The sequence below is a fragment of the Falco rusticolus genome, chromosome 7 (genome assembly GCF_015220075.1).
Source record: "Falco rusticolus isolate bFalRus1 chromosome 7, bFalRus1.pri, whole genome shotgun sequence".
Taxonomy (NCBI): domain Eukaryota; kingdom Metazoa; phylum Chordata; class Aves; order Falconiformes; family Falconidae; genus Falco; species Falco rusticolus.
In genome coordinates, this window is record NC_051193.1 from 615,429 (window position 1) to 635,605 (window position 20,177).

Below are 20,177 nucleotides of genomic sequence, written 5' to 3' on the forward strand. Positions count from 1 at the left end.
CAACTGTTTTGTCTTTGTGCGCTACAGGCTGACACCTTAAAAGAGAGGTATCAGAAGATTGGGGACACAAAGAGAAACACTCCAGTTGAAGTTCTCTGTGAGAACTTTCCAGGTAAAGCCCTGATGGGACTGTGTGAGTGCAGCTGGAGGTGGACATACCTTGTTAAACATGATAGTTCTGAGCCCCTCTGGCAGAAGGTATTTGGATGATGTGTATCCATTGTGGTGTTCCTCAAGCTGGCAAACAACTGGAGCTGCTGCTGTAAATTAGCAGGGCCTGAGGCCTTGTGGCTGAGCACAACTCTTCTCATCCAGGAGGCTGGACAGTGCTCAAGTGGCTCATGTTCCTGCTTTGCTTCTTGGCTTCCTTCCAAAGAAGGGCCTCGTTATTTTCTCTCTCCCAAGTGACGATGTTGGATCTACTGAGTAATTCTTTTCCAAACTGAAGATTTTACAGGGGTTAAAATTGTAGGTAGCCAGCTTAGAAGATGGGATGATGTGTCTGTCCTTGAACTCTACCTTGTGACAGCAGTTTTAAGGAGACTGTTACTAAAGATGTGCTTCTGGCCAAGCCCAGTATCTTTTCTCTGGTTAAAGTCTGCCTTGGAATTAGGAGAGTGGAGTACAGAGTTAAAGCCCTCCCCAGTACCCCATGGCCTTCACAGAGTACAGGGGGCTTGGTGTTTTTTGAAATCCTGACATCAGCGAGAGCACCCAGGTCCCCACAATTAGCCCCATTCCTGTAGGAGCCATTGTGTCACGTGGCTCTTCCCCAGCTTGAGGAGTAGCAAGCCTGGAAGGTGATCATTGTTCACTCAAGTTGTGCTAATTCCCCAAGTGTATTCACATCCAAAATCCACCTAGTTCCAAGCAGAACAGCTTCAGGTTGGCCATTCTCATGTTTTGCCCCAATACTCCCTGGTCAGAGCTCTATCACACCTGCAAGTCTGGGCTGAATGGAGGTGAGAGAACCCTTGCTTGCCTTGCTCACCTGTTGGTCCTCCGCCTTCCAGAGATATTAGCAGGAAGAGGGGATTACCTTTCTTCTCTTTTTTTTCCTCTTTTACTTCCATGTGACATGCAAGCTGCAAGCCACGGACACAGTTAAGTATCAATAGGCAATGCTATTCTTATTTTTGTTAGCTAAAGGCAAAAACCATGCTGTTGTATCAGTCGTACTGCAGTGCACAGACTCATGCCTCATACTGAGCTCTGCTCAAACATCCTGCCTTGGCTTAGGCGTAAGCCAAGGGAGAGCTGGGAAGAACATCAGTTACCAGAGCTCAGTTCTTTGTGCATGCAAAGTACAACCCAGATGCAGGAAAGAATTAATTAGCATAACGCCAAACACTGTTCTGTGTGCGCCAGGTAAATGAACACTGGAGCTTCCCCTTCAAAGTCTTGTTTTGAATATTCAAGGCTATGACTGACGTAATGACATTGGGCAGCCAATGCTCTGGGCAGCCAGACCCTGGCCAGTGCTGGAGCTCAAGGGTCCCACGGGGTGCCCACTCCTGCTCTTCTTCCCCAGATGAAAGTGCTGTGGCTACTTTAAATGTCTGTCTGAGAAGACATATACATGAGCATCCTGTTGGCTGGTTCAGTGAGTTAGCATTTATTGCAGAGCGTGTTTTAGTGTTTGGTTTTATACAAATATGTAGAATAAAACTAGCTGCAGAACTCAGATTTGAGATGGAACAGCAGCTTTCTGTGGAGCAGAGGTGGCACTTCCATCTTTGCTTGAAAAGTGTTTGATTTGCATTGTGGACTATTACTAAAAACCACTGCTTCCACAGGAAAAGCCAGAGGTAGCACTGGCAGCCCAGACAATTCTTTCACAGCGTGACTCTCAATGCTAAAACACAGACCTTGGTTTATAACAACTCATTCAGAAGATTCAGAATAAAAGCAGACTATTAATAGACTTTGAGCAGGGCAGGAGGGCTCTGGAAAGCTGAGCGAGATTCATCTAGCAATAAAAGACTGTTGAGTAGGTCACTGAGGGTGAAGACTTGTTGGATATCCTCAGCTTCTGTCAACCTGTATGGCTCAGCTGAACTTAGTGGAGCCTGGACCATGTGCATCACCTGGTGATCTGGCCCCCAGCCCAACTTTAAGCACCAGCTTTGAGCCTAGTGCCATGGGAAAGTGTCATCGGAGTTAATTGAAAAGCATACTTCCAGTGTGAGTGTCAGCTCTTAGAGGCTTGTAAGTGATGGCGTTCATGTGCGAGCAGAACTGACGCTGTGGCTTTTTTCCTCTTTTCCAACAGAGGAGATGGCCACGTACCTCCGTTATGTTCGGCGATTAGACTTCTTTGAGAGACCAGACTACGATTATTTAAGAACCATCTTCACAGAGCTGTTTGAAAAGAAAGGCTACACCTTTGACTACGCCTATGACTGGGTCGGCAGGCCAATTGTAAGTTGTTGCTGCAAAATGCAGCGCCTTGCTTTGCAGGTGTTGCTTCCCTGCCACCTGGCTCTTTGTTCTTGATAAACCCAATTAATGACAGTGAGCTTAGGATGAAATCTTTTCACTTCTGTTCTCTAGCTGACACGGTCTTAACATAGTGGTATGTCCTGATGTTGTGTTCCAAGTGTTTTTGCAGTGCCTTGAAGTTTCCCTAAGGGGAAGAAGGCCCCTTCCCACCTCTTTGGACTTGCCCTGGTGGGGCATTCAAACGTGATTTTTCCACTTCTGGCAATGAACATGACTAGACTTAATTTCTTCTAGCTTAGTGCAGGATTTGAGACATCTAAAGACATCCATCTTAAAGCAGGAGAGCATACTACCTCAGCACTGAATGGTGGAAGACCTCTATAATGGTTAGGTTCTCATCGAGACATAAGAGAGATCTAGCCAGGGGGCTCTGAAGGATGCCCAGTGAATAGTAACAACAAACCAGTTCTGAGCTCAAAAGATCTCGGGGCTTACCCTACTCCGGAGGCTGAACCAGCTTTTTACAGCCCATGGCAAGGAAATGTAGGAGTAACCAAGCTTTGTTCAGCACTTCAGTGACACCAGATGGACCAGATTAGTGATCTCATTGCATCATTTCTATTATCAAAAGCCATTTATACTCAAGAAGACCTTGGCCAAAAGATGTGTCATGGAGAAGTCTGATAGAAGAGTCTAAAGCTCTTCCACCGGGTGCTTGTCACTTGTGTTTTGTGTCATTTTGCTGATAGCCTTCTTGCTTATGGCCAGTCACCCCACACTGGCAGTGGCAAAGGCATCCAATCTGGCAATTCATTGTCACCAGTGCTAGATCAAATGCTTTCAGTGCTGAACTTGGTGCCGTTGCCGGTGATTTACTGTCCCAAATACATTTACTATTACCAATGTTTACTGTGCCCAAAACAGTTCATAAGAAATCATTCCCTTTGCGAATCATGATTTTTCTCCACATTTTTGTTTAATTACAAAATTGTAATTAATTGCAATTGATAAAAAGCACCTTGTAAGATAAGCATGCTTCTGCTGACAACTGCAGTGGTTGCTATGGTGATTTTCATGTTGTGAGCAGGGATTATGACTTTGGTGAGAATAGAGCAGATGAAGCTTTAATTTTAACACATCTTGTTTCTATGCAAGTGTGATTTTTAAAAGTGGCAAGACAATGAGATGAGGAAAACAAGTCTGTGTATTTTCAGTGGTAATAATCCCATGTGAGACACATCAGGTGTGTTCTGACACAGATACAGATACCTAACTATACCTTTTTAATTCATTTTTATACAAGATGTTTGGTGCTGGTGTCCAGCATCAAAATCACAGGGATTTTATAGCCTTGGCTGTAACTTTCCTTAGTGATTGTCAGTACCTTTGGGCAACGTTTTGATGTTTTCCTGCTTCCCCCTGATAGGAGCCAGCCTGACAAGTTAAGTTTGTGCTTGTATTTGTTGAGAGCGAGCAGCATCTTCAGCATCGGCTTCATCCTAACAAACGCCTTGTTTTCCAGCCTACTCCAGTGGGATCTGTTCATGTAGATTCTGGGACATCTGCAGTAACAAGAGACAGCCACGTCCATAGAGATCGACCATCACAGCAGGCCCTTCGCAATCAGGTGTGTTGCTCACAACCGCTTCAGCAGCGCCACGTTGTTTGGCACATCTCTGAATTCCTCTTGGATCAGAGAAGCAGAAGCCATATGCCATTAGAGGGGACTGGCACTGATTCTGGCTTTGGTCATGGCAAGCACAATTCCTGCTTCATTTAGAGATTGTGATGTGAGCAGAATTCTGTCAAAGCAACAGGTTGCTGAAATACTGTATTGGCCAGTGGAATTCCTCGAGATCGTGAGCCAAATGGGGTACAATTTGGAATGCATTTTTTTTCTGTAGTTTGTGGGTAAGCTGTTTAAGTCAACTATCCAGCCTGGTCAGACTGCCTGACCTACCTGGCCAATAATGTTTTTTTGGGTGCTTTTACTCATTACACACAGGCCATGGAGTAGACCCACAGTTGTGGTGATGGCAGCGTGCCCCCAGGGGCCCTCTTCCTACAGACTGTGCGGCCATGATGAGGATGTACGTGTCCCATGTAGGTGCAATATATCCTTCTCAGGGTGTCCAGTTCTTGATGCGAGTGTTGCAGACCATAAAGGACTTCTGGGGTTGAATCCTTTGGGGAGGCTGGGCATCATGACCTGAATTCAATGCTAGTTTTTGAATTTGAATTTCCCCATTTTTCCTTTTCTAGTTGTAATATTTTGTTGGTGTTGAGAGTTTGGATTTTCTGTGTTAACAGAACTGATCAGAAATTCAGTAGATCTCCAACTGCTGGCTCCTAGCTAGAGCTGTTGGTGCTCTTACTTCCCAGTGAGTGGTTCTGGGCTCGCTCAGCTCCTCTAGCCGCTGTGTGCCATTCTAGCTCCTTGTCTGCCATCTCTGTTCCCACTCAGCTCACACAAGCTGTGGGTGCAGAATTGTGTGTGAGATGTAATAACCCGGCTGGGCTCCACTTTCCCTGTTCCATGCAGCTGGGCTCTGAATGGTAGAGCAGCTAACATAGACTAGAATACATCTCAAACCATCAGCTACAACCAGGATAATACCCCTCGGTAGAAGTGTCGCTTGTAGGAAGCTGGATTGTTTGAAGCATGTGTGCAGTACTGTATTTATGCATGCTGATTAGTGTGGACTGTTTTGTGAGCGCTAGTAAAATAATCTGCTTTCATATATTGCCTGATTAATGCATTAACCCCCCCTTATTTGGATGGCAGTCTCTAGTTGTCTGCTTTGACAGCAGACCTTCACACTGTGTACATATGAGGCATCTTGTTTCCTTTAACGGACAATGACACCTGGCTTCATTTTCAAGCGTGGTCACAAATTATAGTACATATCCCAAAGGAATCTGTCCTAGTCCCAAAATAATTATGCAGGCAGCCTTCAATCCATGTTCTGAGCCTCACAAATAGCCTTGATGCTGTATTACATAGCTGCTTTTATCATTTTTTTCACCTAAACAATTTACTTAAGATGCTGAATTATTTAATATCCCAATACACTGGGAAAATCAGTTTCTTCTCGCTGAAACATGAACAACCCTCTTCCAAGAGATGTTCCTTTTAAGTATTAAGCAAATGCTTTCTCTAAAAGAAAAAGTAGAAAAAATGAATGTCTAGCTAGAGCAGTGAATTAAAGGCGTGGGTTTGGGTCAAGTGACTGCCTTGATCTCCAGATTTAATTGCCTTATTTTTGTTCGCAGGTATAACAACTGCAGATTCTTTTTTATAATATTTAGTTCCTAGTAATGATGCTGATGAGAGAACGGTCTCTTGTTTGTAGCCTTTTCCTCTAGGAAAGGAAGATAGTTAACTTTCGAAGATGAGTGAGCCCTTTCCTTTGCCTTTAGGTGCCAGTCTTTAATTTGGTAGCTGGTGGGAAGGTGATGAGTGTTAATGGGAACATGATGCTCCCAGATTTCACAGGCATCACTTCCTCAGTGCCACTGCCTGAGTTGTGTTTTGGGCAGCTCAGCTCAAGCCTACTTCAAAACCAGTTTATCACATACTTGGCTGTAGAAATAAAGAGAAAAATCTGGCTCTTGTGGCTACAAGAGCCTTTTCTAGAAACTGCTTCCAGCCTCCTAGGCAGAAGCTTGCTTCTCCTAACACTGACATAGCATGATACTACTTCATCACCTGGGCTAGCCAAGTGAACTGATGGCACAGTGCTTTGGAAGAAGCAGCACTCAAGGTCTGTCTTCTACTAGCTTTTAAAATGTGCATTTAAATTCTCCAGTTGTTCACAACCTTGTGACCTGCAGCCATTACAAAAAAAATTCCAAGGGAAAGCCTTCTGCTTTGAATGCCACCAAGTATAAAAAGTGTAGGCAGCCTCTCAGGCTCACAGGAAGAACATGCAATAAGAAGATTTAATAGGATAAGCCTGGACAGAACCACCTCTAAGGGAATAGTACCTGTCAGCTGGATATGGGGACTGCTTGGAAGGAGGAGTGGCACCATGGGTCACTCCAGGAAGGAGTCAGAGGCCATGTGCAGAGGGAACGGTAGTGACTGTTTTATGAAATGCCAGGAGACTTCTTTTTTATTCTCCTACTTTTTGCATGTTCTCCTGCTCTAGTTGAGTGACAATTTACTAGTTAGTGTTGAAGTTTATTCAGAGGTTTCTGGAGTCTTTCTCTGCTTGCACTCTTTCTTTTTTTCTTTTTCACAGTGGCACTAAGCCCTGTGGCTTCTCTTCCCCTGACCAGAGCTCAGGCTTATGATCCATAGCTGCAGGGAGTAACACGAAGAGGTGCTGGGGAAGGGCAGGGCCTGTGCACCTCTCCTTGGTTAGCTGCTTTGGCTTCACTGCTGATAACCTGGTGCTTATTTGCTTGAGCCTCTTGTTTCTTGGCCAGGACCACGGTGTCCCTGTTCAGCATCCCTCCTGCAAGGTGGGTGTGTGTACTGGGGGGACTCTGCTGCTCCGCCCTCTCTTCTTTCAAATTTGTGCTTCAGCTTTGAAACATTTGCTTAAATGTTTATACAGTGTCCAGGGAGACACCTTTTAAACGTGTCCCATTAGTCACTTCAGGCTTGACTATGTCCTCTGCTGTTGTCCTGAAGCCAGCACAGATCTGCCTGCTTGTCCTACACTTCCCAGTCTTGGGAGGTGTTCCTCCAGCTGGTTGCTTGGGTTTAGGTGAACTGAGATCCTCTGGGGTCTTAGGTGAATGCTGGATGTGTTGTCATCAAAGCTGGGTGACCTGTAAGGAGCTTCACGTGCAAGTGCAAAATGGTTCTTTTAATAAAACAAGTCAAATTCTAATAATTTAATTGCCTAAAGTTTGCATCTGTTGGGGATAAATAAGAAACTGTTTGCAAAAGTTTCTTATCTACTTTTCTGCAGAAAACCAAAATGCCACCAACCCTCTCTCCAGTCAAACAGGTGTGGTGGATGTTTCCTTCTGCACTGTACAAGTGAATCAGTGTGTGGAACTGGCTTTTGGTGAAATAAAATGTAGCTTTTTTTTATGTTGAAAATTAGAGTTTTAAAATATGTTTTTAGGGAGGTCGAGCTTGTGTATTCAGTCTTGGTCCCATGCCAAGTGCTCTGGTGTGTGTGACATGACAGATGTAGTTAAACATACTGTCAGTGTGTTTTTATTCTATGATGAAACTCATGGAAATGAAACCGCTAAAGAATTAACTTCCTGAGCTTTCTCTTCATTTAGCAGCTAGAGAAGAAATCTACTCCTGCAATGAATTACTGCAGAGACCACTGAAGTAAAGTATGAGGTGCACTTGGTAAAAAGAAATGTTAGCCCACCTAAAAGTTTAAATGCCTTGCTTTTTGCAAAGAATCTAACTCACTAACAAACACCCTTTTATTTCTTCCCCTCATTTACCTTTTTCCTTCTCTTCTGCTTCTCCTGTGCTTCTGAACTTGTGAGCAGGCATCATCAGATCGCCGAGGGGAGTGGGAGATCCAGCCAAGCCGGCAGACGAATACCTCATACCTGACATCTCATTTGGCTGCAGATCGGCATGGAGGATCAGTACAGGTACCTCTTCCTCCTAATGTGTGCAGCCTTGATGCAAGAATTTGTGTTAAATTCCCTGAATTCTCCTTAAATTGCAGTAACATCATGGTCAGGAGAGCAATTTCACAAACTGTTTTGGTCCTGTCCAAAAAAACCCAAGCTATAGTTTTGTGGGACCAAAGCCATGATGGCCAGCATCATTGCTGTTACTGTTTCAATGAAGCTTTTCCTCTGAGAGTTATTTTGAACTCAGGTTTGTCGAATTGAACACAGAAAGGAGTGTATATTAGCAGGTCTGGTCTATAAAGCACCCCTCTATCCGCATCCTGGGGGTGCTCCTAGTAAGAAACAGCTGAAATAGGGTTTGTTGCATATAAACCTCATTAATGTTAGGAGAACAGTTGATCTGTTCCAGTTCAGGCTTGATAGGTGAGGTTCTGGTTTAATTCCTCCTGTTTAATGGAAATCTAGGGGTGCCAGCCTGGAGAAATGCCCAGGGGGTGGCTGGTGCAAGCTGGCTGGCTCTACAGCCGCTTCTCCCTGCAGGTGGAGGGCAGACAGGCTGAACTGTCGCTGTGGTTGCAGGGCCTGGTGACCCTGTTCTCTTGCCCCCCAGTGAATTTGTATTTTAGTTTTGGATCCAGTGGCAGACCAACAGCAGTGTAAGGGCATGGTGGCTGCAAGTTGGATCTCTGAATGATTGTCCTGTGGAAGGTGGGTGAACAAAGGATGTGTGACAGTGCCAGGCAGCATTAAAGGTGGCACTACAGCTAAGTTTTTAAATTCCTGAAAAGATGGCTTCTGTTTATGAAACCGTACCTGCCTTTGGTTGTCAGTCAGGCTCACTAAGGGAGTTCCTTGCACTACTGCCAGAGCAAGATGGCTGCATGTGCTGGAGAGAAGATGCAAGAGTCACTCAAGCAAGCAAACAAGAACTGTTTAATATTGCTGGCAAGGTGAGCCCTTTGGCAGAGGTTTGCCTGTGAGAGCTGGCACTAGTGTCAGACACAACACTTTGAAAATTGGCTCTGGTGAAATGGGAATTAGTGCCTGAAGTGGGACAGAGCTGAGCTGAGGAGATGGGTAGTGCAGGATGTCCCAAAGTGAAATGCAGGTTAAGTTGAAATTTTTACTTATTCCTGATATTTGGTTGGATTCAATGATTTTTTTGGCTTGATTAGCCATTCCTTTTTTCATGTAAAGATATTTTATTGAGTAGCAGAGAAACTGAAAGATAAGGAGAAACTAATGTATGTATAGCTCTGATGTCAGCCATGAGCAGACAGTAAACTGGAAAACTGTTCAAGGTCAAGTTGGATGGGGCTCTGAGCAACCTGATCTAGTGGAAGGTGTCCCTGCCCATGGCAAGGGGGTTGGACTAGATGATCTGTGAAGGTCCTTTCCATCTCAAACCATTCTGTGATTTTATGAATTCAGCACTCGGTAAGTGCAGAGGGGAATAGTTTCCTTGTGAAAACCCAGCGTGAGCTGAGTCTCCCCACAAGTAGTGCTCTGCCAGGGTAGCTACAGCAATAATGCAGTCCTAGTCTGAATTTGACTGAGAGGGTCGCCTACCTGAGCAGTTTGCAAGCCTATATGTGCCACTGTAAGCATTAGAATTCTGCTTATCTGCAGCCAAGAACAGAAAATCTTCTGCTGTGCGTGGCTGCTGGGTTGCAGATGCTTAAATTGTTTCTCAACAGATCACCCAGCTCATGATGAACCCTTGGGAGGTCAGTAGCTTCAAATGTCCATTTCCTTTAAGGCAACAGTTGAATTTGCCACATCAAAATGAAGTGGTGGCACATAAAAAGAGAGGAGGAAAATCAAAGCCTTTTGTAAAATGAAATTTAACAATCAGCTAAAGGAAGTGTGGGAAGACCACTGGGAATAGCACAATTAAGTGCTAGCATTTTGCAAAGTTGTGTGGGAAGTGTAGAGGTCTGGAGAACCCAGGTGAGCCCACAGTGTGATGAATCTGGGAAGGGGGGTGAGAAGAGAACCCAAGGTCACTTGAGGAGTGAAAACCACATGAGCTGAGTCCTGACATGTCTTGGAAGACACTGCCCGTGGGACTTGATCTGCAGAAACAGCAGTTGCTGGTAGAATTTAAGTATTTGAAACGAACATGGAGAGGTACATTTAATAGTGAAGAGGCATCTGCTTCAGTGGAGTGGCTTCCTTCTCTTAATCTCTGGTGGTTAAGTCATCCAGAGCCACCAGGAATACTGGGTAGCACCCTGACGCACACCCACACCCCCCACACCCCAAAAGGGAGGTACCTCCTTTTACCTTGCAGAAGGGCAAAGAGGTGGAGCAGGAGGGGAACCATGCATCGTTATAGCTCGGGACCCAGAAGCAGCTCCAGGTGTTCACAGCAGTGCAAAGGAGCCTGTTCTGACTACCAGATGGAGTGCAGAGGGGCTGGCCAAACTTCAGTCCCATAGCAGCTTCTTCGGTGGCTGTTGTGGCAACAGGGCAATGATGAATTATCCGGAAAATTATGTGCTCTGCTGGTAAATGTAGAGCTGCTGGCATCTGGGGGTCTGCATGGTCATCCCTATAATGGAAATGCTGAAGTAAGGTGTAACATCTGCTGTGAAACAAAAAGATAGGAGACCGTATCAACTGCTTTTGGGTGAAGACATAATTCCAGAAACTGGCTGTGTAAGGAGTGAGACTCTGGAAGCTCTGGAGTCACTTCTTCCCATGGTATTGGCAGGCAAGAGGACTGAGTCGCTCACCTGTGAAACTGTCAGGAGAAAACAATCAACGTAGTACAGTTTGTATATAGGGCTGCCAGTTAGCCTTCACACTAGTGGTTGTGCCTCCCAAAGTGGCGTAGCCTTCCAAAGACAAGAAGACCTGTGCTGGACACAGGAGCATGAATTAGTGAACACAGACACAGTCCCCTGCCTGCTTTTCTGCTTGGGATGAACTAGGCTGGTCTCCCCAAACCAGGCAAGTGATTCAAAGGCATCCAAAGAATCTGACAGCCTGCTAAGAGGGTGCAAAAAGACAGGAGCAAATGGTAGTTATTCTGCAGATTTCCCATTCCCACAGCATCCCATGGTCCAGGAGGATGGAGACACATCACGTCCAGGGGGGCCTCGTTAACAGGATATTCTGTTCCTTTGCCTTTCAGGTGGTTAGCTCGACCAACGGGGAGCTCAATGTGGATGATCCAACGGGGGCACACTCCAACGCGCCAATAACAGCGCAGGCAGAGGTGGAGGTGGTGGAGGAAGCTAAGTACGTTTGCTTTACAAACAGGCTTTCCACTGATGTGGTCATTAATCCTCCTCCTGGGAAATGAGTGGGGATGTTTACCTGTGGTGAAGTACTCAATGCTTGTGTCCCATGCCCTTTTCCTTGCATATTGCTGCTTTTATGCATGGTGCCTTCAGTGCTGCTGCTGCTTCTTCTTTACACTTGTCATGGCTGGAGAGCGTAGCTCTTACTCAGAGCATGTATTGCAAGATAGACAGTAGCACAAATACCAAATACTGTGAATTGATTTCAGGAATCCCGGTGAATGTCCCCTGCTCCAAAAGGAGAACGCAGTGTACTCTCATGCTGAGAGTGTAGGAGTAGCTTGAGCACAGCTCAGTGAAGAGATTCTTGGTCTAAAAGTTAATGCTTTATTTCTGGCTGCAAGAAGTGGATGCCAGATATCCAGAACGGTCCTAAAGTTACTCTCGCAGGGATGGGTAGTTCTTTCTTGGTCCAGCCCAATGGAAGCCGAGTGAGAGAAACCAGAAGCAGCCCTCCTGCTTGTGGGGAAGAGTGTGCTCCCTCTGAGCTGGTGTCTCCTCTGTAGCTTGTGGTCAAGAGTGAGAACTGATGTACAAAGTTGCTGCTTTGGCTATTTTGGCCTCCTTTGCACATATGCTGCATCTGGCACCATCATGTCACTTTTTGCATGATCCTTGACATGGGACCTTCTCATTGCCTCTGAACGAGACCAGAACCCTAGCAGGTCACAGTGTAATCCTGACACTTCCCATGCAAAGGGTAAATAGTCCTGGGGCCACCTTTGAACTAGTCAGTGCTGTGACATTGCTGTGACAGCTGCTTGGTTATAATTTGACTGGATGACACTGGTGTTGCTTGTCCCACGTTGTTTGTCTCAGCTTTTGTGGGAACTTCTCTTAGGAATGGCTTCTGGGAGGGTAAAGAGGGAAACCAGCAGGCGTGAGAAAGGGAGTGCTGATGGAAAAGGTCCCTAGGTATGCGTCAGTCTGAAGCCAGTGCTGGTTGTCCTGAAGGTCTTCTCCTGTCCGTTCCTCTGTCCCTCGGGAAGCACTTGTGTGTAATCTTGCTCACTGGTAGCTGGCCTGGGCATGGTCCTGCCAGCCTCATGCCCAAGCAACAGATACACTTTCTCCACCCAGCCAAAGGAGCGAGCCTTGGGTTTGGTACGGGCTCCTCGTGAAGTACAGCAGAATGGGGGAAATCTTGAGGTGCAACCTGCGGATTGGGTGACATTCCTCTTAGCTATGGGTAGCGTGGCCTGCAGCAGCCACCAGTTTGGCATCACAGGCTTTGTCTTGGTCAGACTGAAGTGGGTCCCCCCCAGGCATGCATCTTGGGGTTGCTCCTAGGGTGGGGCAGATTGCCACTCTTAACAGTTCTTGATACAGCAACCCAATGCAAGGAAGAGCCAGCTTTTAAGATAGGACCGCCTTCAGCTTGTCTATCCGCAGCACTTTGTTCAGTGCGGCCAGGGTCCAGGCCCCACACCTGTGCACAGGGGAGATGTCACAACAGGTTAAAAGGAGCATGCAAGAGCTGTGCTGCCCAAGCTGTGTCTTGCAGCACGTGGAACTGTTGTGTCTCTCTCCAGCCCTTGTTTGTATGGTCCCAAATTGGTTTTTGAGGTGCTGGGAAGTAGAGCGTAAGCTGCTTTGCACTGGCAGGTGTGGAGTCTCTTGTAATTCACAAGTGTAGTCTGCTTCATTCCTCTTGCCACAGGGAGGGCTGGCTTCATTCTTTCCTGGCATCTGTGATCATAAATCCCCTCAGTTATATGAGGAGGGCAAAGGACTTTCAGATTCTGCTTTTGCAGTAAAGTGGGCCAAAAAGAGCTAGAAGAAACTGGAGCTGGAGCTCTGTGTTTTGAGACAAGGTGCAGTAGTGGAAAGGTCTTTCCCTGGCACTCCTGGCAGGCAGAGGAGCTGTGCAAATGCTTCTGCTGGAAATAAGCTCCCAATCCCAGCCATGGGTTTCACTGAAGGGCAGGTCCCAGGTGTAGATCCATGATCTGGCCCTTCTGCTGCTGGAGCTACAGGGAACAAGAGCAGATTCCTCTCCTGATGACCCAGAGTCCCTTTCTGATCCCAGCCCCAAATAAAGAACTTTGTGTGGCTGGTGCCTTTGTGGAAAACAGGCAGTGTTTGTTGGAGGCCTCAAGACCCTGGAAAACGTGACAGTTCTCAGCAGCACCATGGCAAGGGCAGAGGTGGTATGAGGGCTGGGGTGGGTGGTGGGCAGGCATGGTGTGTGTCTGCCAGTCTGCACTGCATGTTTGCATGGCTGCAGTGACATGCTTTCATCCCACCTCTGTGAACTAATTGCTCTTTCTTCCTCTCTGTGTTTTTTCTCTACACTCTCTGTAGCTGCCTGAAAATGCTCAACTTGTGGTGAGTCCCTCTCTCCAGTCCACATGCAAGGGGGAGCGGACCAGACTAGACTGGGGTTGGCAAAACCAAACCAACCAAACCCTAAAAAGGCATAAAGTCAAAGCCAACCCAGAGCTGTTTTGATTCTAGGACAATGCTGAGGACCACATGCAGTAACGGGGAGGGTGTGGGCAATGTCTGAGTGGCCACATTAGGCCAAGCAATTCGGCTGATCTCGGAACTGATAGATGCAAAAGACAGATTTTAATCCTTTTCTGTTTGCCTTAACATCTCCCCCAAAATGTTATGTCCATGAGCAGATGATGTCTAATGGAGTTGGGCAGAGTCGGGACCAGGCTTGCCGAGCATCTTGCAGGAGTTCCTCACACAGACGATTACAAAGGGAAAAGCCTGTGCTGGGTATCGAGGGGAGGGGGCCAGTGCTTCTTCAAAGAGTTTCCTCTGACGAGGCACAGGCCAGGGCCTGTATTGTTCGAGAGGATGGAAAGACGTGGCCACGGAGTCCTCGTTAGTGACGCAGCCCCAGCTAGAGGCCCCCACTTGCGGAGGGCGGGTGGCAGACGGCTCCTTTCCAAAAACCCTGCAGCTGCCAGCTGAGGGTGCAGATGAATGGGCTTCTCCAGGAAAGAAGGTGCAGAGAGGTTGGGATTAGCATTAGTCCAAGTCCAGCTCAGGCATATATATGGTTTTATCAGGGTTTTGAAGCTGCAGCTGTAGTATCCGTCTCAAGGTATCCCCTGGAAGTGTTCCTCTCCCTCCATACCCCCTGGGGAAGCCACGGACCCAGTAAGGGGAGGACCAAATGGAGACTCGGGTGAGGAGCTTGTAGGTCCCAGGGAGAGCTGATGGGTGGGAATGGCTACAGAGCAAGGTGACAGAGCCCGTGTGCGGTGAAGAATTTCCCTGTTGGATGGGAGGCTGACCGCCTCTGCCCTGCTCTCCATAGGCATTGCCTCCAATACCTCTGGCATCTCTGGCTTCTCTGTATGTCATAGTCTGGGGCTGTTCTCTTGGGCATTGTCTGCATGCAGAGACATCATGTTCTGTAATTGTCAGCCTGCCTTATTCTTTTATTTTGGTGTTTTGCCTCTGCCTGTCTGAACTGCCAGGACTTCCTTTCCTGAACCCTTCCCTGGACCTCTGAGTAACAGCCTAAAAGACAGTCACAAGGAAAAACAGCCAGAAGTCAGTCAGCTCCCTTCGTTTTGTGCCCCAGGAAATGAGTGCTGCTCAGCCCTCTTCTTCCCTTACCCGCTGCATGCAAAATCATAAGTCATGCGTTTTCCATCCTCTCTCCCCGTAACATCCTCCCCTTTACTCACCATTGCCAAAGTCATGAAGGAAGGTGGCTGCTGTGGGAGAAAAAGACTGACAGATTGAAGCAGGAGAGGGTGGTAGATGGCCCGGGACAATAAAGTGCAAGACCAGTCCGCGCAGGAGCCTGGGTTGGGTGGTGCTTCAGACTGCACGCTGCACATGTCAGGCGAGGTGGGTAGCGATGGAGTTGTCACAGGTCGCTCTAAGCCCGTGTTCCTGCAGGGACAAGTGCTTTTCGGTTTTCCTCATCTTGCCTCCAGATGGAGCCTGTTTAGGAACAAACTCTGAATGCTAAATTTCCCCTGGCCCTTCGTCTGTGCAGGCCAGAGGAATGTGTAGGGGGAGGTGGCCCTCCTCTTGCTGTGGCTGTTTGAGCTCTCCATGTTGTAGGGGGTTTTGGTCTCCCCAGCAGAAGATCTGTGCTGGCAGACTTGGCTCATGGAGGGATGGTGGCCACTTTTGCATCCCATAGTAAGGCTTGTGCATCCAGGGGCAAGCACCTTCTGGGGTGCAAGTAAGAATGAATCAGTTCCTGCAGCTCTAGAGGACAGAAGCGTAATGCCAACGTTTCAGAGCAATGAAGGACCCAATGGAAAATAATTTGGAGAATTTGTTACAGTGTTTTTGCATGTTTTTAGTCTGGCTGTCGGTAAAAGATGCTTGTAGGAAAAAATGGTCTTTGCATATTCACATCTGCTCTTGCTGCTTAGCAAGGCATCCTTTCCACCAGCCTGAAAAAGCAGTCTTTCAGCATCACCCAGGCTTCTCTGGAGATGGCTGTAATGGCAGAAAGACAGGTAGCTCAGGAGCAGAACTTGCACAGAACAAACACCTTTCTTCTGTGCAGAGGATTCCTGACAGCGGGTTGAGGATAGAAAGGTAGATACGCCTTCAATGCCAGCTAATTCTGTAGGAAGCCAGCGGGACTAGAAAACCTGGCTTTCAGTGTATCCCACAAGTGAAACCACCACTCTTCACAGTTCAGTTGCGATGGGTGTTTTTTCTCCCCACCTCAGCCTCCACTCTCCATCCTTCTTGCTTCCCCTAATCCCTGAGCGCTGTGCACCTCCCTTGCATCGGATGGGGGAAGAAGCAGGGGTTCCGCATATTGGCACTGAATGATTTATCCAAGGTGGAAGCTCTGATTATCATGAAAGGTTCAGTAAAGAAACCTGGTTCCTGGGCCAAGATCTCTTTGGAACTTTTCTTTTTAGTGAATGGTGGTGAAAACCATGTGTCTCGTAGCTGGGAAGAGCAGCCAGGGCTTGCTGTCCCAGTCCGCTTCCTCTGGGGGTTTGGACAGAGGGAGCAGAGCAACTGGATCCTTGTTTTGCTGCTTTCCCAGATAGCTCCTTGTGTTCCTGCCCAACGGGAGTGAGACAGCCCAGTGCTCGGGGCTGCGTCCCACTGTCTCCTGCCGCCTTTGGGCAGTGGGACCCCACTGCGTGCGGCTGACTTGCTTTTGCTGGTCTGCCAGTCCGGGCTGGGGGCGTCAACTATCCACCAGCATCTGCCGACCTTGCTGACCATCCTGAGGGACAGCAGGTCTGTCTGGGCCTCCGGCCGGGCGTGCAGAGATGCTGTTGCATGCAGCTGAGCAGAGGGAAGCCCAGGTGGTGGGGGACCTTCCCAGGGTGCCGGGTGCAGGCTAACTTGTCTTGTCCTTTGTGCCCCAGGTGCTGCTGCTTCTTTAAGAGGAAACGGAAGAAGACAGCTCAGCGTCATAAGTGACCGGTGCCTCCTGGGCCTTGCAGGAACCATCGCACCTGCAGCTCCTGCCCTGTCTCACTGGAAGGGGCTTCTCTTTAGGGGGGATGAGGAGGCATAGGAGGAAGAGAGAAAAAAAAAAAGTGACATTTTAAACCAAAAAGAGAAGAAAACGTTCCAAAACAAACCACTCTGGAGTGGATGTGCTGAATGGTCTCCCTCGTTCACTCCAAGCCTGAAGCTCCTTTTGGGACCAGGACTGTGGCTGGCTCAGGTCTTGGTCGCCCTGGGAGGGGGGCTGGCTGGCTGACCCTTCTTCCCATTGTTTACGGTGAAGGCATTGTTCACGCAAACCTGAGGACTGTGCTTAGTTCCTGCTCACTTTCCTCCCCTCCCTCTCCTGCACACTCTGCTCTTCCATCCTCCTCCCTCCTTAATTAAGCAAAGAAATACCATAGGCTTGATTGGCTGTCCAGAGGGCAGGAGGATGTGGTGTGGGCAGGAGAGTTGCATGGGAGAAGGGCCTGACTGCTGTGGCAGTAAGAGACAGGTTCCCTTTTCGGCTCCTTGGGAACAGTTACACTGTAATGCGCAAGCTGTGAGAAATTTGCAATCTGCTGTTCCAGTTAGGGTTTTTTTCCGGCTCCCTTGACACCTCCCTCCTCTGACAGTAACAGAGCAATGTGGATTGTTTTAAAGAAGCTGACGTCGTTGCACTTTTTATTATTTTTAGCATTTACAGATGCACATTGTATCTGTGGATCTCTGCATGGCCACACGGTGCCAGTGCAGACAGACATTCAGCTGGGAAGATGGTGGGGTGCACAGAATGCCCTCGAGTGGGGATGTCAATGACATCCGCATGACCCTCGTGCCAGTCTGGGGTTCCTGACACCTGCCTGGGGCCATGCGCTGAGGAAAGCATACTTGAATTTTCAATCACCCTTTCTAGCTGCCAGTGACTGTCCCTACCATGGTTTCCTACACCGTGCCTGACCCAACGGACCAGGAGATGTAAGGCCATAACCTGGCGTTGGCAGGAGGGAGCAGCATCAGCTTTGCTGGGCTGGAGGAGTTTGTGCTGGCTTAAGAGGTAGAACTGGATTAAGCTAACTGGTAGGCAGCCATTTCCCAAAGCGTAGGTGTTTCTCGGTGTGGGCAACTGGGCAGCCTTCTGAAGTCCCTCCAGTAGGGTGGTTGTGAGCAGGTACCTTCTGCAAGAAAACATTAGCAGGAGCAAAGGTTCCCCAGCAGAGGAGAGGATACTTCACTGCCTTAACACTGATTTCATCTCCAGATGGTCAGATAGGTTTGACTGGAATAGCCTTCACATTCTCTCTGCGAGTGTGTGCCTGGAGCATGTGAGACACCATCCTGCCCCACGGGAGAAGCCACAGTTCTCATGCACCGCTTTTGAGCCAAACCTATAGCTAGCAAAGGCCTTGGGGTGCCTAACACATGCGTAAGAAGAAATCTTGCATCTTGCTGCAGCATTTCCAAACTGTGAGGAGGCTGGGGCTGCCCAGGTGTTACTGTAGACGTGGCAGGGCTGTGGGACAGCTTGAGCAGCTTTTGGGGAGGTTGTGAACAGGTTCCTTGTACTTTGTCTTTCCACGTCTGACACCTGACCAGGCTGGGACCGTTCATTTGAGGGACTTTGCTTGTCATAAACATGGGCCTGGCTCACCCCAAAAATCCCAGAGAGCGTGAAGGGAGGAAAGGGAGAGACTAGATCTCATTATCTTTGATGTTTTTTTTAATGATGATCTGCGTAGCTTGGAGTTTGTGGAGCAGCAGTCCTGGGGTGTTTGGTTCCCCTGGCTGCACAGAAGCGGACTTAGAGGGCAGGAAATCATCCTGGGCAGGGAGCTTCTGGGCTTGCTCTTGTGCATCCCAAAAGCAGGCAGACGCTGGTGCAGTGCCAGGGCAGAAAAGCCCCGCTTCCTTGCTGGGATCCCCATAGGGTGTCTCCACCACCATCCACTGCATTCTCTCCATGCCTTATCCTGACAAGCACCACTAGGAGACGCGTGTACCCCCCTTCTCGTGCGGCCAGGTGCTTTCCTCGAGCCATACTGTGGGCTGGGGCAGGAAGGGGGTGGCTCACTTCCCACAGCACATGCTGAGGCACTTGGCCCACGCATCCCCTCCTGTCAGAGGGAGGACAGGGACTGTGGCCACGTTCTGCCCTTCTTTTTCTGAACTCCGCTGCTGCCAGAAGGCCGGTGTCTCTGGCACAGGCATTGCCCTCTCTGTTGTAGGAAACCATGGTTTGGCATCTTGGGAGGGGGGGAAAGGGGCACAGGTGCTCCCTGGGGAGCAGTCCTGCCTGCTGCAGATGAAGTCATGCCCTGAGACACTTCTGTTGCTGCCCTCCCAAGCCCCACTAAGTGCCTGTCACCAGAACTCGATTCCTTCTGCATCTCCTGCCATGTTTGGTCATTCCTCGCTGTCTCCGGTCAAGGAGCAGCTTGTAGTTGCAGCATATGTAAGTGTTTGCAGGGTGAGGGAGGGCAGGGGTGGGAAAGGGGCCATCTCAACAGTTTTTGTTCTTAAATGGGGGGGGTGTTTGTTTGGGTTTTTTTATTTTTATTTTTAAAGTGAATGTATTTGATTGTTTAGAAACTTTCCTGACCTTGTTTTTAAGTGGGTTGGTTTGAAAGCTATTTCACGGTGACCCACTACCGCTTCTCTCTGGAGATATGATGTTCTTTTAATCCTACAATGATGTGTTTGTAGGGGAGGACTGTCCCCCCACGGCATGCTGGTAATGCTCACTTGTACCAAGCCCTCTTGCACTATAATCGTATGTTGGACTCTTCAAAAGGGCAAAGATGTGGGGTGGCATTTTTAAAAAAAAAAAAAAAAAAAAAAGAAAATAAAGCAGGTTAACAGCAAGTCCTGTGCTTGAGGAAACTGCTGTCCCCAGGGAGCCTGGAGGTGACTAGGAGACGCAAGGCAGACTGAGCCAGCCATGCTGTGGTAGGAAGCAGGGCATTAAGCCTACCTGGGCAAACTCTCCTCTCCTCACCAGAAGTTGTTAGCAGCTGGGAGACCCCAGGGGTGCCAGGGGAGGGCTCTCAGGCCTGCACGTCAGGGGGCACCCAGTGCTGTACTGGCCTCCGTGATGTAGCTGTCCCATGGTGTGGCCCACCAACGTTGCGATGCAGTCTTCTGAGGTATCAAGTGAGATGATTATTTTTTTTCAATAAAACATTGCACTGCATTGTTCTCCATGAATAGATGTATTTATTACCTCTTCCTGACAACATTGTTTCTGTTTTCTTTTCCTTTGCTTCTGTTGGGCACTCTTGGTAGCCCTCCTCTCCAGTGATAAGCCCTGAGCCTTTGAGGGGACAGTGCGCAGTGTGGGAACTTACGGGACTTTCTCCATACTTTGTGCTTTACAACCACTGGCAGTTTGGCTCCACAGAGCTTGGCCAAGGCGTGGTGACACAGATTTCTCTGCTCCTTGTGCCTGCGTGTTCCCGCTTCCAGCATCCTGGGCAGGAG

General features: G+C 48.3%; 1 protein-coding gene across 5 annotated transcripts in view; it reads left to right on the forward strand.

Moving 5' to 3' along the window:
* Positions 1 to 19,900, forward strand: part of CSNK1G1 (casein kinase 1 gamma 1) — a 108,157-nt gene extending 88,257 nt beyond the window's left edge. For 4 of the 5 annotated variants that reach the window (XM_037394103.1, XM_037394102.1, XM_037394105.1 and 1 more), the window contains 7 exons: positions 28 to 112; positions 2,273 to 2,421; positions 3,965 to 4,069; positions 7,912 to 8,019; positions 11,144 to 11,250; positions 13,617 to 13,640; positions 16,634 to 19,900. In XM_037394103.1, the coding sequence (XP_037250000.1) occupies positions 28 to 112; positions 2,273 to 2,421; positions 3,965 to 4,069; positions 7,912 to 8,019; positions 11,144 to 11,250; positions 13,617 to 13,640; positions 16,634 to 16,688 (633 nt within the window). In that variant the 3' untranslated portion in view covers positions 16,689 to 19,900. The remainder of the gene's footprint in view (positions 1 to 27; positions 113 to 2,272; positions 2,422 to 3,964; positions 4,070 to 7,911; positions 8,020 to 11,143; positions 11,251 to 13,616; positions 13,641 to 16,633) is intronic. The other variant, XM_037394106.1, reaches the window with a different exon arrangement.
* The last annotated feature ends 277 nt before the right edge of the window (positions 19,901 to 20,177 follow it).